Source organism: Bos javanicus, chromosome 16 (assembly GCF_032452875.1).
Source record: "Bos javanicus breed banteng chromosome 16, ARS-OSU_banteng_1.0, whole genome shotgun sequence".
Lineage (NCBI taxonomy): Eukaryota > Metazoa > Chordata > Mammalia > Artiodactyla > Bovidae > Bos > Bos javanicus.
Window position 1 is genome coordinate 77297891 of NC_083883.1, and position 19593 is coordinate 77317483.

Consider the following 19593-nt stretch of genomic DNA (forward strand, 5'->3'; position numbering starts at 1 on the left):
GAAACAGTATTTTGAATATACTGGGTTAAATAAAACATTAAAATTCATTGCAGCTATTTCTTTTTGCTTTTTAGCATGGTTGCTAGAAATTTTTAATTGCCAATGTGGCCTACTTTATGTTTCTACTGTGGACAGTGCTTTTTTACATGAACAGACTATTCATGTTGAACATACTATTCACACAATTTCATACAGACGTGTGAGACTAAAAAAAACTGCCTTGCAAGAAATATGGTTAAGGTTCTCCTTTGCCTATTTCTACATTATTTGACCTTTACAAACTGCGCATGAAGAGCTCTTCCTTGACCTACTCGAGGTGAGCCTCGACTGTCAGCAGACGGGTGGTGGTCCCAGTTTCTCAGACCAGAGGGGCAATGAGTTAAGTGTTTCTATGTGCACCCATGAGAGCTCAGAAACAACCTGTAAAAATGAAACGTTTTTTAACAGTCAGCTTCAGATACGAGGATACTACTTTAATATAAAATGACTGTCAACCTAGTTATTTTTCTGTACTGTAAACCATGGGAGTAAGTTATCACCAGTTACCACTGCCCTTTGTAGGGCTAATTAGCTGTGAGCAAATTTTAATATATATATTTAATTTTAAAAAAGAAAAGGTGATGTATCTTCTGCACTTTTAAAACACCTGGTCTGGGAAATAGCATTTTCTGCTTAATTCCCAAACTTCTAAGTTTAGTTTTGACATAAATGTACATCTCTCCATGATATCCTAAAGCTTATACTCACATGTAACTGAATTCAGCAAAGCACCTGAAACTTTGGTTAACACAGCTATTATCACAAAATCCTATCATGGCCTCCTGAAAAAGTATCCACTGTTTTCTCTTTTTATTCTTAAGAAAGTAAGCTGCAGTGTTTGATGGCTGAGGATGACTTCAAAACTGATGTTTTACTTTGACATATTTAGTCTGTATATAAATTAAGTCTAATTAGGTATCCTACTAGACCCTCCTCCCCAAAAAAATGTGAAAAAACTTCAGAATAAACATAATTTCACTGCTCTTATCAAGTGTTCAAATTCCTTTCCTACAATGAGCATCCAGGCTTCCGAGCAGCCGGAATTACAGCCTGGGTCTAAGCATAGTCAGAGTTCACTGCAACGTGAATAATATTTCCAATTCTCACCCTTGCCCTCTTAGCACTAAGTGACTATGAGTAAAAGGAGGGAATTACACGAGTAAACACAGCAAACAGCATAAATTAAGAGTGCAAGCCACATGCATGTGGTCTGAGCAGTGAAACAATGATGCTAACCGGGGGTCAGGAAGGGAGGTGACATAGAGGAGCTGAGATTTTTCAAGGAAGTGACAGGTTTCTCTCTTAACTTGACTTTCAGATGTGGCTTCTCAGGAAAAATAAATCAACCACTATAACCCACTAATTTTCATTTCATTTCTTAGGATCACAAAGAGAAACATCAGGGTAAAGAACAGAAGGTAGACACAAACGTTCAGGAATAATATTGGGATAAACCATGTGTCCTGACAGGGCGCTGTGATATCTTTAAGTATCCATATTCCTAATTGAACTCTACTCCAGAAACTATATACATTCAGAAGAGCTAATGCTTCAAAGGATATCTTGCTTTAAAAAAAAGTTACAAAGTTAAAATCTTCTTTATTCTTCCCTGAAACATCTTATGGTCATTGTATGAACCCAAAATTAAATCCCTACACTTTAATCCTTCTAACGTTCAGTTTCTTAGGCAATAAAATGAACCCTTTTGTCTTAATTTTCTAACATGCTGCTATTTAAGGATTAAAACACTAACCTTTAACATTTGTTAAATGAAAAACACATGATACACTGGCAGAGGGCATCGTGACAGTTTCTTTGAATGCTTAAATTACCTATCGGAACCTAAAATATGGTGTCATCTACAACTGCTTTCCCTTCAGAGGGATCGTAAAACAAAGACAACCAAGACCGCTCTTACTCCTTCTCAAGTCCAGCGTCATGCCAGGGTCTCAACAGCAATGTCACTTCCGAGATCCAGGAGGTGAGAAAGTACCCTCGGAGGCCCTCTCGACACTGCACCCTTGGCGTCTTCCATGAGCAGCACACCACGTCACCGAGCCCCAGCCATCTGATCTCCGATATGGATCTCAAATCTGTCCACCTTGCTCCAAATCCCTGCCACTATCAAGTTCAAGCAGCGATCATCTCTCACCTGGACCACTGAAAATGGTCTCTCAACCCATCTTCCTGCTTCATTCTGCTTCGTCAGACCCAGGGACCTTCAGGACCTAGCGCTGGAGAGGACCTAGGCGTTTTTACAAGCCTAAGTGGCCTGCACGATTGTTCCTCTGCTATGGATCTCCAGTAAAGGCCCAGTAAAGCCTGGAGTCCTGAACAAGAACCAGTGACCGCATGCTCTCACTCGGGCTGTATCTCTACCACCTCATCGTGTGTAACTCTCACTTCTGTGCGTCTCACCACAGCTACACAGGGCTTCTCTCCCTTCCCGAATTTGCCAACAGCAGAACCTCTGCATACGCTTATCCCTCCTCCTCCCACTCTGTGTGGCTTCCTCACACCCACCATTCAGGCCAGTTCTGCACAGACGTACTGACGTCTCGAGTTGAACCACATAAGGCATATGTGAGTTTACAGGCAGGTAACAGTGGCCTCTTGGCTTGACTACAGCTATTTCACTGGGGCTCTCTTACAGCGGAGGTGCTGTCAGTCCACCAGCATCTCACTGAGCTCTCACTCTCTCTTTGGTAGCAGAAACCCTAAGCTCCGAGGGGCTTAGGATTACCTAAGGATTAGGGGCCTGGATAACCTAGCTGGGTTAGCCAGCCATCTCCCTGCACCACTGTGACCTGGTGTGGCCAGGGCTTGTGTTCAGCTGATGGAACGTGAGCTTCAGGACTGCAAAGTGTACATCTTCTCGTCCTCTCCGCTCCCAGTGCGGCATATAGTTGGTGCCTCATCAGTATTTGAATGAGAGAATGAACAAATCAACAACCTGTCCAAGCGCACTTCATCCTAACTTCTCTAGTTGAGTGAACAGAGTGTCTGTGACGGGGCCCAGGATCCAGGGACCAGAATTCACTGAGAAGGCCACCAAGTTGTCATCCCGTCAGCAGGATCTGGGAACCCCTATCATGAGAGTGCTCACAACATCGTGTGCACAAAAAGTCTCTTGAATATGGAAAACTCAAGAACTTAAACACACACACAGAATTTTTCAATTGTTTTAAAACCAAAATCAAGGTCTTTACATTAAATACATAAACACACACACACACAGAGGCAGCAAGAAGAAAGAGAAGGGAACTTTTAAGATGACACAGGAGGAGAAAAGGTATTAGGAGAAAGGCTAGCTAATTTAGATGGAAATGAAAAGCCATGAGAAAACCAAGGAAACTCATGAGCACTGAAAAAAATCACTAAAAGTAACAAATTATAAATCAACTTTCAAATGGCAAATGTACAGAGACATGGAGGGACGGACAGAGCAGGGCTGGACTGATTCTCTGGTGCAGCCAAGAGAAACCAGTGAAGATCTTTTAAATGCCTGAAGCCCAGTTAATTAAGATTTTGCATTTTTAATTTTTGTTTTATTATGCTTTGGTACTGAAAGTTTATTAAAAATATATATATACTGAGAAAACAGTAGGAAAACACAGCAGGATCTGTTCATACTCACAGACCAAAAAAAAAAAAAAAACCTTCGTAAACAGTCTCATCTCTGAAAATAACTATTGAGAAGAAAAGGGAGCCCCCGTGACAGCCGAAGTTGGGGCAGGAGCCTGGTGCCTGCCACCACGCCCTGCTTCTCCAGGGCCAGGAGACACACGGCAGCCCTCGAGCCACAGAGGAAGAGATTAAACCTGCTTCCAGGCTTCTCCCTGTCATTACTGTGGGAGTCAGACGGAAACACCCTTAGAGCGCGTTCTAGGAAGCAACTCTAAACAGGGACTTGAACAGCAACGTCCGCTCCAAAGGGCGGAAGAAACGCAACCTCGGTTCTCTCCCAGGACCGCTGACTGGGTGCCTACACTGCCCGCCGCCCGGGGCTGCGAGGAGGGGCGATGCCCCGGTGCCTGGTCCACTAGCTGGACAGGGGTGTCTCCTGGAGCCTACCCTATTAAACAAAACAACGTCCTCGAGATCACTCTAGAACCCAAGTCAAACTGTTATCTTTCTCATCTGGACACGTGAGAGGTCTGCTGGGGCTTCCGTCACTGCTAAACGCGATAAGGATTACAGCAGAGCACTGGCGAACCTGGAACTAATCGAATATTCTCTGGGGCCTCTTTTTTTTCTTTATAACATATATTATGACAATTTAACATATTAAACCTTCATGTTAGATTAGAGGAAATATCCAGTGAATTAAACATATTTACTGACCTACTTGTACAGTTGGTTAAGAGTTAAATTTATTTATAGACTTGCATTTAAACTGACTTTTAAAAATTCTCCAAGAAAGCCAATTCTTTCCCAAACATATTCCCAAATGAATTAACTCACTTGAATTTAGATGATCTAAAAATTTTAGTTAGAGTTTGGGTTTTTTTCCTTTAGTTTTTTAGGCTTGTAGTGATTTTTAGTTAATCGGAGCAATTTGTGTCTTTCCTGTTCACGTCATGGTAAAACCATTAACCTAGTCCTCGGTGTGATACTTGAAAGTCTCAGACGCACCACGCTTTAGAGGACTCTGTTTTATAATAAGGCCTTTTCAACGTTTTAATAATTAAATACGCTTCACACTGAATGTCACCATCCTGTAACACACTGGCCTGCGTGAAGGGTGCAACATGCTTCCGTGCAAACTGCGCTTTCTACACAACCTTGGAACAGAAAACAGAAAATCATTTTCCAATAGCACTACCCAGAACATGAAAATGAGTTTTTAAAACAGTGCTGACAATCCTAATTTAAGTGAAATAAGTCATAATGATATTTCTTTAACAAGATTAGAATGGAGAGTGGGCTTCTACATCAACAAGAGGTACTCAGTACCCTGTGTACCGCGTTCAAACGAGAGGGACCACGCGCTAGTGTCTGGGCCGTAAAGTCTGAGAACCAACTTGTAAGAAATAAAGCTCCAGCCACACCAGAAACAGTACAGTTCCGTGCCTTCACCCTCTCCTCTAGCACAGAAGTCAGTATTTTGACCTGCCTCAGAGTATATTATTTTTCACAATCTAGTAAGTTGAAATTATTTAAAGACAGTTATGCCACACAGGTCAAAATTTGCTTTCCTAAGTAATGAATATTCTAATGCATGTGACTTTTTCAGATGTCAATTCTAAGCAGCTTTCTTCTATAAGAGTTAGTTTATAATTGTTTTAACTAAATATGCACATAAAGACAGATTTCCTATATCTCATTATAATTCAAATTAGCTTAATTTTCCCACAAGTGGGGTATCCTATTCATTTTTGAAACAGTAACAATTCTCCTTACTTTTCAAATTCTTCTTACTTTTCAAAAATGTTAAAGATGATAATAATTTAAATGAGTACTAATACTCTAGAAATATTTTAAATTATTATGTAATCAAAACTAAATTTGTATAATGTATGTATTTGCAATGAAGGAGGTCTCAATGGTGCATTTTCTTAAATTAAAATGAACTCATTTGAGATTTCAAATGTTATATTTAATACAGACTGGCTTTTTCTGCCCCCACTTAAAAACATATCACAATAACAGTAACTGCAACTAATATTGTTACACAGCCATAAAATTTATTCTTTTATTTCAAAACACTCAAATGACATATGTTTGAAGGTACCTATATGTGGCACAGCCACTAAAAAAAATAAAATGACAATGTATTTGTAGACAAAAACTACAAAAGTATATTTTAATGGGTCGACTGCTTTTAAAAGTTATTCCATGTAATTATCAATATCGTTAAAATCACTCCCAATAAAATTTGTTTTTCTTCTTTTAATGATCCAAATCTATAGTGAAATGATGAAATCGAAAAACAAGTGTTCTTGTCAGAAGACAGGAAGAGGGTTTTTTTTTCCTTTCCCTTAAGGAAAACAAAGGGTTCCTGAAAGCTTTGGCCTGATTTATTCTTCCAATTTTAAATACCTTAAGAGCAGCGGAACTGCTACTGGCATGGTAGTATTTCTAACAGTCAATAAATCTAAAATATTATGTGTGAATATTGGAATGAAGCCATTAAGAAGATTACAGCATGCAACACAGCAGAGGGTCCACAGGAAAAAAGAACTAGTAATTCAGGACAACTGTGACCACTGACCTTTGAACAGCCAAGACCACTGGTCAAGCTGACACGATAATAAAGTGCATATGCATAGAAAGCCGTCCAGCCTCTAAGTATAAGTGTCTGGGTGAACGATTTTTAAAGGCCCCCGTTTGAATATCAGTTAATTTATTAAATTATCAAACAATACCAACAGTAATGTTCTTCAGGCTTCAAGCATATTTTATTAAGCCACAAAACAATTCAGGACTCTCATTTGTGACTAGAACACATCTCACTCAAAACATTTACAACTAAAGGAAGTATGATGGGATACTTTATCATATTTCCCCACTGTAAGAAATACTCCTTCCTACTTTGGAAAACCGATGAAAAACCTGAATTTATTAGAGATGGATTAAACAACCACCTGAAATATTTTCAGAAAAGGATTTTAACTTTAGAACATCTCACACTTGCAGTAAATAGTCCTAGCTCCATCTGAGAACTATTTCAGGTTATTCATTCTTCAAATTTGTCTAAGTCTGCAGTCCTTAATTTCAGCCATACAAATACAATAGCTATATCTACATTGTCTTGCAGAGTTCCTTTTTATGAATATTCTTTACTATCTCGGTTATGTTTAATTAACCGTGGCTTATAACTAACCAGTGGGACGATCTCTTCTGTCATTGTACACATTTAGGTTTTTACATTTTGTGAATATTGCTTAACTTCACATATTTAAATAAATGTTTAAATATCAAACTAATTCTACTAGGAAAGTAGCAGTTCTCAATTTGAACAGAATCACCTATCAAAAAATTACTATTAAAGACTGTTTTCCTCAAAGTAATGATCAGCTATAGCTAGAGCTGACTATAAACATTTTAATATAACACAAGAAAGCTGATTTCTTCTCTTTCTCTTTCTTATTCTTCCTCATTTAAAGGAATAAAAATCCTCTCTTAGAGAATTAACTGTGGGGACTATATGCACTTAAGGAAAACACTCTTAAAAGCTGGGACTTTATTTTCATAATTATGTCCCTATCTAGTGAAGACTACTTTGATGGATTTCTAAATGAACAACTCTAATCCTTTCTAGCAGCTTCTGCAAAATTTTTATAATGAGGCAATCTAGTTATAATGAGCTAAAAAGATAATATAATTCTTCACTGGCCTAGGTTTGGATTTATTCATACATAGCACACATTTTACTACAGTGAGATAAAGTAGTTAATTTGCTTCAAGGTCAGCAAGTATTTTAGGTTATTTATGGGCATAAATAATCTGATTTTGACTTTAAAGTCACGTTTTTCCTATCAGCAGCCATAAAAGCAATCAAGGCAAGTTTTATTGTATTTTTTGAGTTTGAAAAAAAAATAATTAAAAACTCAAACCTAATAATGATTTCAAAGTACTTGCAATATTATTGAAAATAATATTTTGAAGGTTATTTCCAAATTTTAATATAGCTGAATAAATGGATTTTTAAAAGGGAGTTACTTTAAATTAGAATTATGTTACATAGGTATTTTTAAATAGACATTAGAATATATACAGAAGCAGTACAATCTGCATTTGTACCCTGTTCTAAGTAATACAAAGGCCAAAAAAATGCATTTCTGAAAACCACTTAACACAAAATACAGAATATATCCTATTATAAGCTGCAGACACACACATGCACACACACACACACACACACAAACCTCTGCAAGATCAAAGACCAAAAGAGAGCTGGCACTTAATTTATCAGCCTTTACAGACAAAAGACAGTTTTCGTCATTTCAAAAGGATCAGATGTCTTTTATGACAAACTGGGTTTGCAGTTTAATTTACAAATAGAATCCTAAGTAAGCAGTCTGTGCTCTGCCAGAGCAAATGACAGTGTAGGTTTTCATTCTTGCGGCCCTCAGCAGGAGAGAAAAGATTAAAAATAAAACTGAAATAATTTAGAGAAAACAAATAAATGTTTCAGAAAGTTGAGGGAGATCAAAGCCAGAATTTTCTGACCCCAACTGTACAAGCATTTCTTATTATATTGACCAGTGCCATCAGCTCATTAATTAAAAGGAAAAGCGCTGGCAGGTGGCAGGGAAGCAAAAGCCGATAATTGGCCCCCTTCTTCTTCTTGCCTTCAAAAACTCGCTCATTCTTCTGCAAGACATGCCACCAGGCAGACAGAAATGCCTACTTTGTAATATAATGATTAAGATGAGATGAAGAGACTTGTGCTTAAAGAAACTCTGCCTAATGAATGCATCGAGCTGTTTAATTACGATCCTGCTCTTACAATAAGGAATGTGATGCTCCATTCAACATCTCCTCGACTGCCAAAAGGTAAAAATATTAAATTGAGGCTCTACATTGCTTCCTCTCACACCACATGCACATAGGCAACCCTTTTATTTCAGACAGAAAAAGTGGGAAAGCAACTCCTGGTGATTCAAGGGTCCAGGAGAAAACACACACGTATGTTCACCACAAAACACCCTCCACACTTACCACATCGCTTGGAAGGCTGCTCAAGTCATTAAACGGTGATTCTAAAGTGTTTGTGTCAACATTTAACATAACCACATCCTCCAGTGATTTATTTTTCACTCTCTGTTTAAAAAACACAATTATAAACACACATCTTAGTATAGTTTCCTTCCAAAACTATCATGAGCTTAGACATGTAGAGAAAATTAATTTTAATGCATTGGCCTTAGAAAAAAAGGAAAATTCTACACTATGAAAGAATACAAACAATTTTGCCTTATGCGAAAGTCTATCTACAACCATTCAAAATGGTAAGAGTAAAAAGCACTTAAAATAGAATGTTTACTCACCTAAAAATATTAATTTAGTTCGGAGCAACTAAATGTGATCTAACTACCAAAGAGATATTACAACAAATACAAAATAGGCACACAGCTATAATAAACTGTAAATATTTATATTCTTTAAATTTTACCAATTGAATTTCAATCCTATGATACAGGAACTTGTAGCCAGTTCTAGAGCTATTTTTAGCATAAATCGTACTTCAGGGTTAACATAAAACAATAAATATGACTAAATAGTAAATCAAGTTTTAAATTAGTAAATATTTCCTCTATTATCTCCGTATCAATTTGGTATAAGTTGATGATGACTTATAAGTGAAAGCTAAGTAAGAAAAAATGACAGCAGTAATACAGAATTTGTTGTATTCTTTATCCAATGAAATTAATAAAAAGGATCAAATTTAACAGCCTATCAGATCAACTATGTGACTTGTCATATTTGTTTGAAAGCTTAGTCAAATGGCCAAATGATCCCAATGCATGCACAAATCTATTAAAGTTGTATCCTTAAAGAAACATTTATAATTTATTTTTCCTATCTAAACTAATATGTCTACTTAAATCATATAATTCTATTAGTCTTATTTAAATGATAGCAAATGTTATTCCCTAGTGAAAATAAGTAATATGTACATTAATGAAATATATCCATCAACTCAGAATTCCATAATTGCATAGTTCAAATAGCAATCGACCAATTAATCTCAGTGCAATAGTTTTAAAAGTGACATTCTAGAATAACAGCCATTTTTCAATTTAAACACCCTAAATATTAAATTGGCCAGGATAATCTTTTAAGTTAGCCACGACTGGAATTTCTGCGATCTATTTAGAATTTCAAATATCTGTGTACTGGGCAGAATGCTAAATTTGCTAGGAAAATGAAAGTCTAAGGTAGGGAGTTTTTATGAATTAAGAAAGCCATAATGTCTATGTGGGATATGGATTCTCAAGCGCACACATGATTCTGAAGCCCTGTCTTGTAAAAGACACTATAATTATTCTAAAGTAAGATTCAGAAGATGGCCATTTCTAACAAATTAACAGAGAATCACTTATAATAGTGATATCAGTGCCAAATATTTATGAACTCACTTCCCTTCCATGTGTATATGTAAAAGAGATTTACATATGTAAATATGTAGTTATCTACAAATCAACTATAGCATAACTATAAAAATAACCTATTTTATGAAGAAAAATATGTGTATATTTAATGGCATTTATATGGAAAAAGTATACCTTAAATTTAATTTCCATCTTCAATTCTAAGTTGCCCTTTTAAACAGAAATAGTAAAGATAATCCAGAAACCTGATGCTTTTTTTCAGGGAATGAAGTGAGTTCATCTAAATAGCCCAGAGTAATGGTTTTGTGATCCCAAAATGTTTGTAACATCACTAACACTTAACTCTGAATAAAGGAAATTAGTCTTGGTATGAAATGTATACTTTTTTCAAAGTTTCTCTTAGATTAAAAAAGTCTGATAATAGCTGAACATTAAAATTTGTTATAGGGAACAATCGGTAAGAATGGAAAATGTGTTCATTTCAATAAATCAATACACTGAGCCTCTCTAAAGTGAGAACAATTCTACAAGGGGGTGGAGATAGTATGCAATTTAAATGTTTTTTTTTTTTAATTCAGATTAATGTATTTTCTCTTTTATTTCCCTCCAAACCTAGCTTTTGCTATTTTCTGAAGAAGAATAAAAGGTCAGATGGCCTGTGAAATGGCATCTCTTCCTCTGTCCCATACTTTTCTGTCTCACAAAATTCATGAACTTATTTTGGTGAGGAAAGAGTAAGAAAGTGTGGAAAGAGAATGTGCTTTTTATCCCTCAAAAATAAAAAGATACTATCAGGACACGGGCTGAAAGTCTTCTTGAGGACAACACAGGATGCTGAGCCACCCAGTCTGCTGGCGTCCCCCGCCCGTCGCCCTTGTCGCAGGTGAGGCCAGCACACACCTGCACACAGACGCCAGGAGGGACATGGCGGCGGCCAGCAAACGATGCTGTGAAACCGGGTCGACACTTTGTCTAGAATCATTCAGTGACGTAAGCCCTGCACTGGGAGCTTCTGTGGACTTACTCCCAATCACTAATAGGCCTTAGTCTGCCTGGACTTTATCCCTAAAGTCTAGTTTTCAGGGGGAACAAAATGCCCCTAACCATTCATTTCAGAAGCAAACTTAAACATTTTAAAAAGAGATTCCTAGCCAGGTTTTACTTATAACCACATAAAAATAATTTTTAAAAGGTTTAGAAAGTCATTTAGTTCCTATCTTTGAACAATTAGGTTTAAAAGTCTTTGTAAAACTGATAAAAAGTGTTGAAACCTTCTTGATGGAGAGGGAAGAGGATATTTCAACACTTCCCCAAGAAAAAAAAATCAGTCGTATTTGCAGCCAAACAAAATGCGAAAAATTAGCCAGTCCTGTTTCACGTGTAAAATGTGTGAATATATTTGTATTTTAATTGTAATTCCACTTAAATAAAATTTAAAAAGCACTAAAGATTAGAATTTTAGCTAAAAATAAACCTGCCTAATAATGCCATATAAGAATGGAATTCTGATACAGGATGTGCGTCTCTTGGTAAAAGACTAAGAAGAAAGTTACTCAATGGTACCCAATTGGTTTGAAGACATTCCCGAAGTTCCTGGTATAGTTTCTCATTCACTATTCAGCCAAATAAACCAAATAAAGCCAAATAAAGACAGCTTAATAAGTTCAGAGTATAAAAGGAGCAGAGATTCCAGCTGATCTAATCGTGGCTTCATGCAGTCTCACTTCATGATAAGAGCCATTTGAAAGGTAGAAAGGACTGCTTGTCCAAGACAATAAGGAGTAAAAAATTCTTAAATTTGTTTCTTTAAAAAGGTAATGATTTTCTCAACGGGTGTCCAATAAACGTGATAAATTTTATGGAATAGTTAAAGCATGTACTACCTGCTGCAGTATTCTGGAAAAGCTTTTTTGTTTTAAAAGTTGATATAGAATCATTATGCAAAATAATAAAACAGGTACAGTCAACCACTTCAAATATTTTTCATTTGCATAAATAAATGTATTATAAAAATGATGTGTTCTGTTAGGTATGTTAAATAGATATGTGCACTAACATCAAAATCAAATTCGATGACTTTAAAAAAAAAAATCATGCCAACCAACCATGGTTAAATTTTTGCAAGAAATCAAACTACATGAATAAAATGCCAGTCATATATTCTACACTCTACTAGCAGATTAAATACCTACTTATTTATGTTTTATCTTAAACAATTTGTTTTCACTACAAGTACCTTGGCCTTTAAGAAGTTTTCTAAAAATAAACAACATACAGAGTTATCACGCTTTGCGATCCAGGCTTCAAAATTAAAAAGAAACTAAACCCACTATAGTTCATTAAGATGTATTCTTTATTAATGGTTAAAGCATACTCTCTCCACAAAAGATGCTCAGGAGTTTTAAAAATAATCCCCAGGATCTTCCTTGATCAGCAAAGTGAGGATTGATACAGCGATAATGACTAATCATTAAACCAAATCTAACTCACTAAGTTTGCTTATCAGAAACTGGGTTAAAGTACAATATGGACAACCAGCCAAAGAAATTTATTTGAACAAATCAGCTGGCATAATGATGCCAGGCAACTAACCCAAGACTTTTGTTTACTTTTTAGAAACTAATCTTATAAGATGTCCTCTCTGGAAATCTCACTGATTTCAAGTTTGAGGTGTTTAAAGGTCAAGGTTTTCCATTACAGTGATAACAAATGACAAAAGTCACTCTGAAATGACAGTTAAAAAAACCCCTACATTTTTCAGTCCCAACAGGACTGAAAATTAAAATTTTTGAAAAGCTATATTCTAATTTAAAAGTTCATAATTAGTGTATTAAAATACATTTTGATAAAATTTTGATATAATGGATTATAGTGAAGTTCGCAAAATAAAAATTTGCCCTTTATGATTCATAATTACAAAAATTTTTGCTTTAAAAATATAGAAATATATCTTCTGAAAGAGAAACACATATAAAAGATCTCAAGCATCATCAAGATGGTTTAAAGACTAAGTTTTTAGTATTTAAAACTTAACACATGACTGCAACCAAACAGAAGCTACTTTCAGGGGTCTCAGGCCACTGAAAATAGCCACTGTGCATACTGATTAAATACGATTATTTCAATATCACCGTTTGGAAAACGATCACATACGTATACTCTAAATATGCAGCTAGTTACTTCCTTGTACTATTCAACTGATATTCTCTCAAAACACAACTGTTTTAACTATTACTTTTACGAATTAATTTATCTCATGTCTAAAAGATACTCACCTCTAGGAGGCTGGAGTGTATTCCAATCAGGTACGGCATGGGGGCACTAAATTAAAAATACACACGTACATATTCACAGAGTTCATTAAAACTGAAACAGTGATACAGTAATTCAGAATGCTTTAAAAAATACATTGATAAATGGGGGGTTCTAACATAGCACATGATAGAGTGTTAAAATTATTCCATTCAGAAAACTCAAATTTAATCTGAGGCCACTAATATATTCAAATTAAGGTTGATGTATATAAAATCACAGAATTATAATTAAATGAGGAGTTAATAATGTTTAAAAAACCTTGTTTTATGTAAGGAGAATATTAGGGTCTCCCATTGTCTAAGATGAATCTTTTCCATATACTTTCTATCAAATATATCTTGAAGAATCATCAAATTTATTCACACGTATTTGTATATTTTTTTTATTTAATTAGATTCTTACATGATTTTATTAATATATATTTATGGTTTCACACATACACCAAAATTTTTGAGTCAGTCAGTCATAAAGTGTTTACTGAGACCTACTGTGTGCCAGGTACAGTTTGGGAACCGAAGATGCAAAGATAAATAATCGCCGCCACCGCCACTCTCACTATCCTACTTCTCTGCTATCTTTCCACTCACGTCCTGTGCCTTTTATTTAAACTCCATACATTCTTCTGTATCCCACTTTCAACTGTCATATAAAATTATATTTAGTAATAATATTAAATGAATATAATTTATTTAACCTATAATGATACTAAAGTTATCATTTTAATAAATTTTTTAATTGCTCTAATAAGTTTCAGAGTGATGTTAATTACTTCAACACAGTATCTGGAGCAGACCCAGGTACCACCACCTGGCACGGGGTGAGGGCACAGTAAACAGAAGAGACAGAGCACGCTCCCTCGTGGGGCTGATATTCTAGCAGAGAATACAGACATTAAATGATGCTCATAATACACAAAGTCAAGACTTACTAGTAATTTCAGAAATATTTCTCATGAAATACAGCGAGGAAATTATTCAACTCGACATTTCAAAATGAACTTATTATTTAACAAGGAAACATGAAAACGAACAAGTGCCTACAAATGTGACAGAAGATACGCAAGCTAGTAGCTGTTTTAAAATAAAACATTTGGGCACTTCTTTTATATACATCTCTGTGTGATACTTAATGCAAACCTTTTCTGTTAATGGAAACAGATAATATTCTTTTTCTAAGGATCTGCATAATTTTCCAAACATTCCTGTCATTATTAGAACTGAGCTGGCCAAAGTCTGGCATGTCCACTTTGCTACTGAGAACCAAACAAAACTGGCCCCTTGGCAGATCCAGTTTTCAAAGTAACCTCAAGCAGTTCCTAATCTGTTTATGAGTGGCTTCCCACTAACATCCACACATCCAGAATTCACAAAAAGTAAGAGCGGTTCAAACTCTTATTTAACTCCTCATTAGTCTGGTCATATCGTCCTAGATTTTAATTCCCAGTTGTCTTTGTCTTCTGTAGCTTTGTTCCTTCTCTTTTTTTTTTTTTTTTAAACTTCTATGCAATGGGCCATCTGGAATTGATCTGATATTCTGGATATTTCATTTGACTGAAAGTCGAGAACTGTTTATAGGCCTTGATATCCTGAAGATCTAACAGATTTTCTGCCTTCAAAAAGAGAGAGAAGGAATAAATGTGGACTGTTGCACTTTTGTTTAAATAAAAGTAGGCTAGTTGGTTCCCCATCCAAGTTCTCACCACTGGGATTCCTTCTGGGACTCCACAGAAGACAGAAAATGTGTGCCTCTAACTACTCTGGGCTCCTACGACCGGGTTCAGGCAACTTTCACAAAATAGTACAAATTAAAGTTACTGCACAATTTTCCAATTCACCCCAGGTTAGGAAACCTGACCACAAGTTGCATAATATAGGAAGACCATGGAATCTCAGATCTCAAAGCACATTTTAATATAATAAATGTTCATCATACTATTTAAGCCTTCTAAAAATAATAATTATTATATCTATGTTACTTATGTTGAGGGGCAGGATACATCAGATTTTAAAAAATCAGTGACAAAAGTAATAGCTAACCAACTGAAGTCCTATCAAATATACCTTAGATAATACTTTTAAAGCTTCATGAAAGCTAATTACCTCTCGAAGCATAAACAATAAACTTACAGAAACTGTTAGGTCAGAATAAAAATCCAATACAGAATTCTACCCATAAAGTAACTGAAACTTTTTTCTATGGGATCACTGGGTATCTCTATGTAGTTTTATCTCACTAACTTCTGAAAAATCCAAAATACACACATGTTGGACTGCAAACATTATTAATCTAGAGCACACCTTCCTAAAATAATTATGATGTTTTTCAGAATACAAACTAAACTCAATAGTTATTTCATCCTCATGAAACTGGATTGCCTACATCCTAATATTAAGTCAGCCAAATCTCATGAAAGGTAATTTTGCTACCCTAGCTGAAATCTCCTAATTAGATTAAGGCGTTAATAAGTCAGGGAAAGATCCTTGGCAACACAGATGTTTTATCATCTATGTGTAAAACTATCCTAGATTTTTCTGTCAATGGAATTATTTTGCAAAGACAGGATACAGAAGGCTCTATTTTGACTGCAGCCTCTTTTTGGTAGCAATTAATCTTTACTGAAAAATAAAAAATAATTACTTTGTAGTAGCTTTTTTCTTTTTTAGGTTTTTCTTATGGAGGCCACCCATGGGGTAGACTGTAACAGCAGTACTCTATTAAGCTAGGGTAGTCTAAACAAAATAATTTTCCGTTTAAAAAAAACTATTCTCTTAGAAGCTAAATCTGTTCTTTTCAAAAAAAAAAAGAAGAAGAATCAGATAGATAGAGAACATAAAAACAATGACTCGACCATTATCACCCAAATGAGCAATCACACTGGCATTGGCCTCAGCGCCTCGGGGGCGTTTCAGGGCTCAGAAGGTTAGGGCCATGTGGCAACGCCACTCTAGGCCTCCTACATTAAAGCACTCTTTTCGTGTTCTGTTCTGTGTATCAACACCTACCATGGAAATGTCTAGGTCTACAATAGAGTAACTGTTAAGTAAAAGCACAACGTTATACCAATCTCTAGGATTTAATCATGCTGAATAACTGAACTTTATACCTGTTACGCAGAAACTCCCCATTTCCTCCTGATACTGGTAGAGGAAGGGGAAAACACAGATGGTGTCGTTTCCTACCCTAGCAGACGGTGGGCACTTCTCCTGGGTGCTCCGATCGGGGTTCTTTTACGAGCCTCGGACATAAACCCTGTGGCATCACGGTATTCCTCTGGGCTCCCCATATGCACTTGTGCAGGAACGTGGGAAGTTCTTCCTGTCTGGGCACCCCAGGGGATGGAAACTGAGTCCTATTCATTATGTCACATACTCACAGCTTGGCAAACGCACATTTACTAAATGTCAGGTCCACAAAGGGATGGATTCATGAAGGATGAGCTGACCAGTTAGCAAGCCTCCGTCAGCCGACCAAGATGCGCTATTCATCCACGGTCACAAGATGGCATTGCGGCCCTCCGAGTCTACCCCATACCAGAGACACACCTCCAGGGGCCAGGACTGCCTCGGGACTGGGCAAGTCCAACCACCTTCAAGAGTTGGCAAATACACAACTAGCCCGTCACATCTTCCTAGTGCCATTTTTGGAGTGGGATATAAAAATTTCTTTACTCAAAAAATATGAGATTGAAGGCATGATCTCAAATTTTTCTGCCTTTTGCACACACATCATTATGACGCTAGGATCAGTGGCAAAGATGCAGAAAAAAGAAAACCATTTTCTTAGTTCACTCTGTGGGATTTTCTGACAAGGAAACAGAGCTGGAGTCTTAGACAGCTATTTTGGAAAAAGAATGTAGATTACACTGCCCACTTCCTATGTTAGAAGTGGAGCCCATCACGGTGACCTTAAGGTTTAGGAACTCTCAGATAACTTTTTGCTTCATTACCATGGCTCTGCTCTCTGGACCAGGGAAGTGCCTAGCACACAGGCTATTAGAACCTATCCTAAAGGGGCTATTTCAGAGGTCAGAAATGACTAAGACTTAGATACGAAACAAGCTTCCTTCATTTCAGGGGAAGCAGCCGAAAAAGAAGAACATGTGGGCAGAGTTGTAAAGTATCAGTAAGACATCTCTGGAGAGAGTTAGTGGTCATTTCTAAACACAGCATTTCAGGACGTCTTAAATGTGTCATCATTACAGAGAATGGAACTTAAAGGGATGTTACCTCCTAAGATTTCAGAACATTTTCTACAAAAAAATTAAAATAGCACTAATATTATGTATGACAAAATGTAATTTTAAACCTCACAATTAGAAGTGTTAGTTCTTGAACCACTGAGTTCAGTTCAGTCGCTTAGTCGTGTCCAACTCTTTGCAACCCCATGAACCGCAGCACGCCAGGCATTCCTGTCCATCACCAACTCCCGGAGTGTACCCAAACCCATGTCCACTGAGTCGGTAATTGATGCCATCCAACCATCTCATCCTCTGTCGGCCCCTTCTCCTGCCCCCAATCCCTCCCAGCATCAGGGTCTTTTCAAATGAGTCAGCTCTTCACATCAGGTGGCCAAAACATTGGAGTTTCAGCTTCAACATCAGTCCTTCCAATGAACACCCAGGACTGATCTCCTTTAGGATGCACTGGTTGGATCCCCTTGCAGTCCAAGGGATTCTCCATTGGCATAGATTTTTAAAAATCATGTAGCAATGCATTTTCTAATACTTTTGTCAAAATTATTGAAAATAAGTAAGTTTTAATTGCTGAATACTATGTGCAAAGATCTACTGCACATGTTGATGTGAAAGAATCGTGGTTCCTGCCTTCAAGGATGCTGGTCTAGTCTAAGTATTCTGGTGAGAGAAGAAGACTCTAAAGTGAATACCAAGACAGCTATTTCTAGAGCCAGCTGTACTCTCAGACGTGTGTGGTGCTTTGCAGTATAATTAAACCACATACCTACAGTTTCCTTCCAAACTGTTTCTGCCTCCCAGCACCCAAAGGGCAGGATGGCAGTGGGAAGTCACTGGAAACTTACTTCATGGCATTATCAATACTAGTAACATTACCATGCTGGGGAAGCCCACAGTAGGTGGGTTTAATTGATATGTGGTAAAATATATGTACTGTCATTAAAATCACTTGTTTGGAAGAGGCCTGGTCATAAAAACTTGACAGAAAACTTCACTGTATGAACTTAGATCATTTCAACCCTGAAACATGTCAAGTTGATGTGCTTTTCCATGAAATCAGAAAATAAAATAACTACTTCATTTCTAAAAAAGCTTTTTTTAAAAAATTAACATTGGTTGTGATAAAAACAAATATATTATGGTCAAAATCATTTCCTTTCTGTGTGTGTGTGCACATACATGGATGTTGTTGTTTTAGTCACTCAGTCGTGTCCGACTCTTTTGCAACCCCATGGATGATATAGCCCAGCAGGTTCCTCTGTCCATGGGATTTCCCAGGCAAGAATACTGCAGTGGGTTGCCATTTCCTTCTCTAGGGATCTTCCCGACACAGGGATCAAACCTGCATCTCTTGGTTGGCAGGCAGATTCTTTACCATCTGAGCCACCAGGGAAGCCATGTGCACGTGGATGGTTCAGAGTAAAAAACTTTATCTGACTTCTTAAGAACTGAGCTCTGCCTGCAGAAGATGATCGCCCTAAGTCCTGAGGAAGACCACAGGGCTGCTGCGTGAGGGGCTAATTCTCCGTCAGCCTCCAGGGAATAGGACAGGGGCAGTTCTGGAGGCCCAGCGGAATTCAGACTGTGAGATCACCAGCAGGTGTTTCTGATGCCAACAAGTGTTTCAGAATTACTTCCACACATGTCAACACTGCTTTTCACAGTGGCTCAAGGCTGAGGCTTTGACTTCACCACCAGGAACTCAGGGAAACCCTGCATTCGAGGCAAGCCCTCTGTGGGTATCTGTACCAGGCGTGCTACTGGGGGAAGTGTGTGTGGGAAAGCGTGCCTTGGGGTGGAGGGGATGGACATGTGCCCCTACAGAGACAGCCTGGATTCTGAAAGACTCTGCAGACAAATTCTAACTCCTGGGACACAGGCTCTCTGACTGATACTACAACTTCTGCAAAACGTTCCTAACCACAGCTGTTAAGACTGGGTCAGCTTCTATCTGTGCATTTAATTATCTCAATGACCACAGAACAA

General features: G+C 37.1%; 1 protein-coding gene across 7 annotated transcripts in view; it reads right to left on the reverse strand.

Annotated features, from left to right (window-relative positions):
• DENND1B (DENN domain containing 1B) overlaps positions 1–19593 on the reverse strand; it is a 268899-nt gene that overhangs the window by 86101 nt on the left and 163205 nt on the right. For all 7 annotated transcript variants that reach the window (XM_061383692.1, XM_061383690.1, XM_061383693.1 and 4 more), the window contains 2 exons: positions 13376–13421; positions 8707–8808 (listed from right to left, as the gene is read on the reverse strand). In XM_061383692.1, the coding sequence (XP_061239676.1) occupies positions 8707–8808; positions 13376–13421 (148 nt within the window). The remainder of the gene's footprint in view (positions 1–8706; positions 8809–13375; positions 13422–19593) is intronic.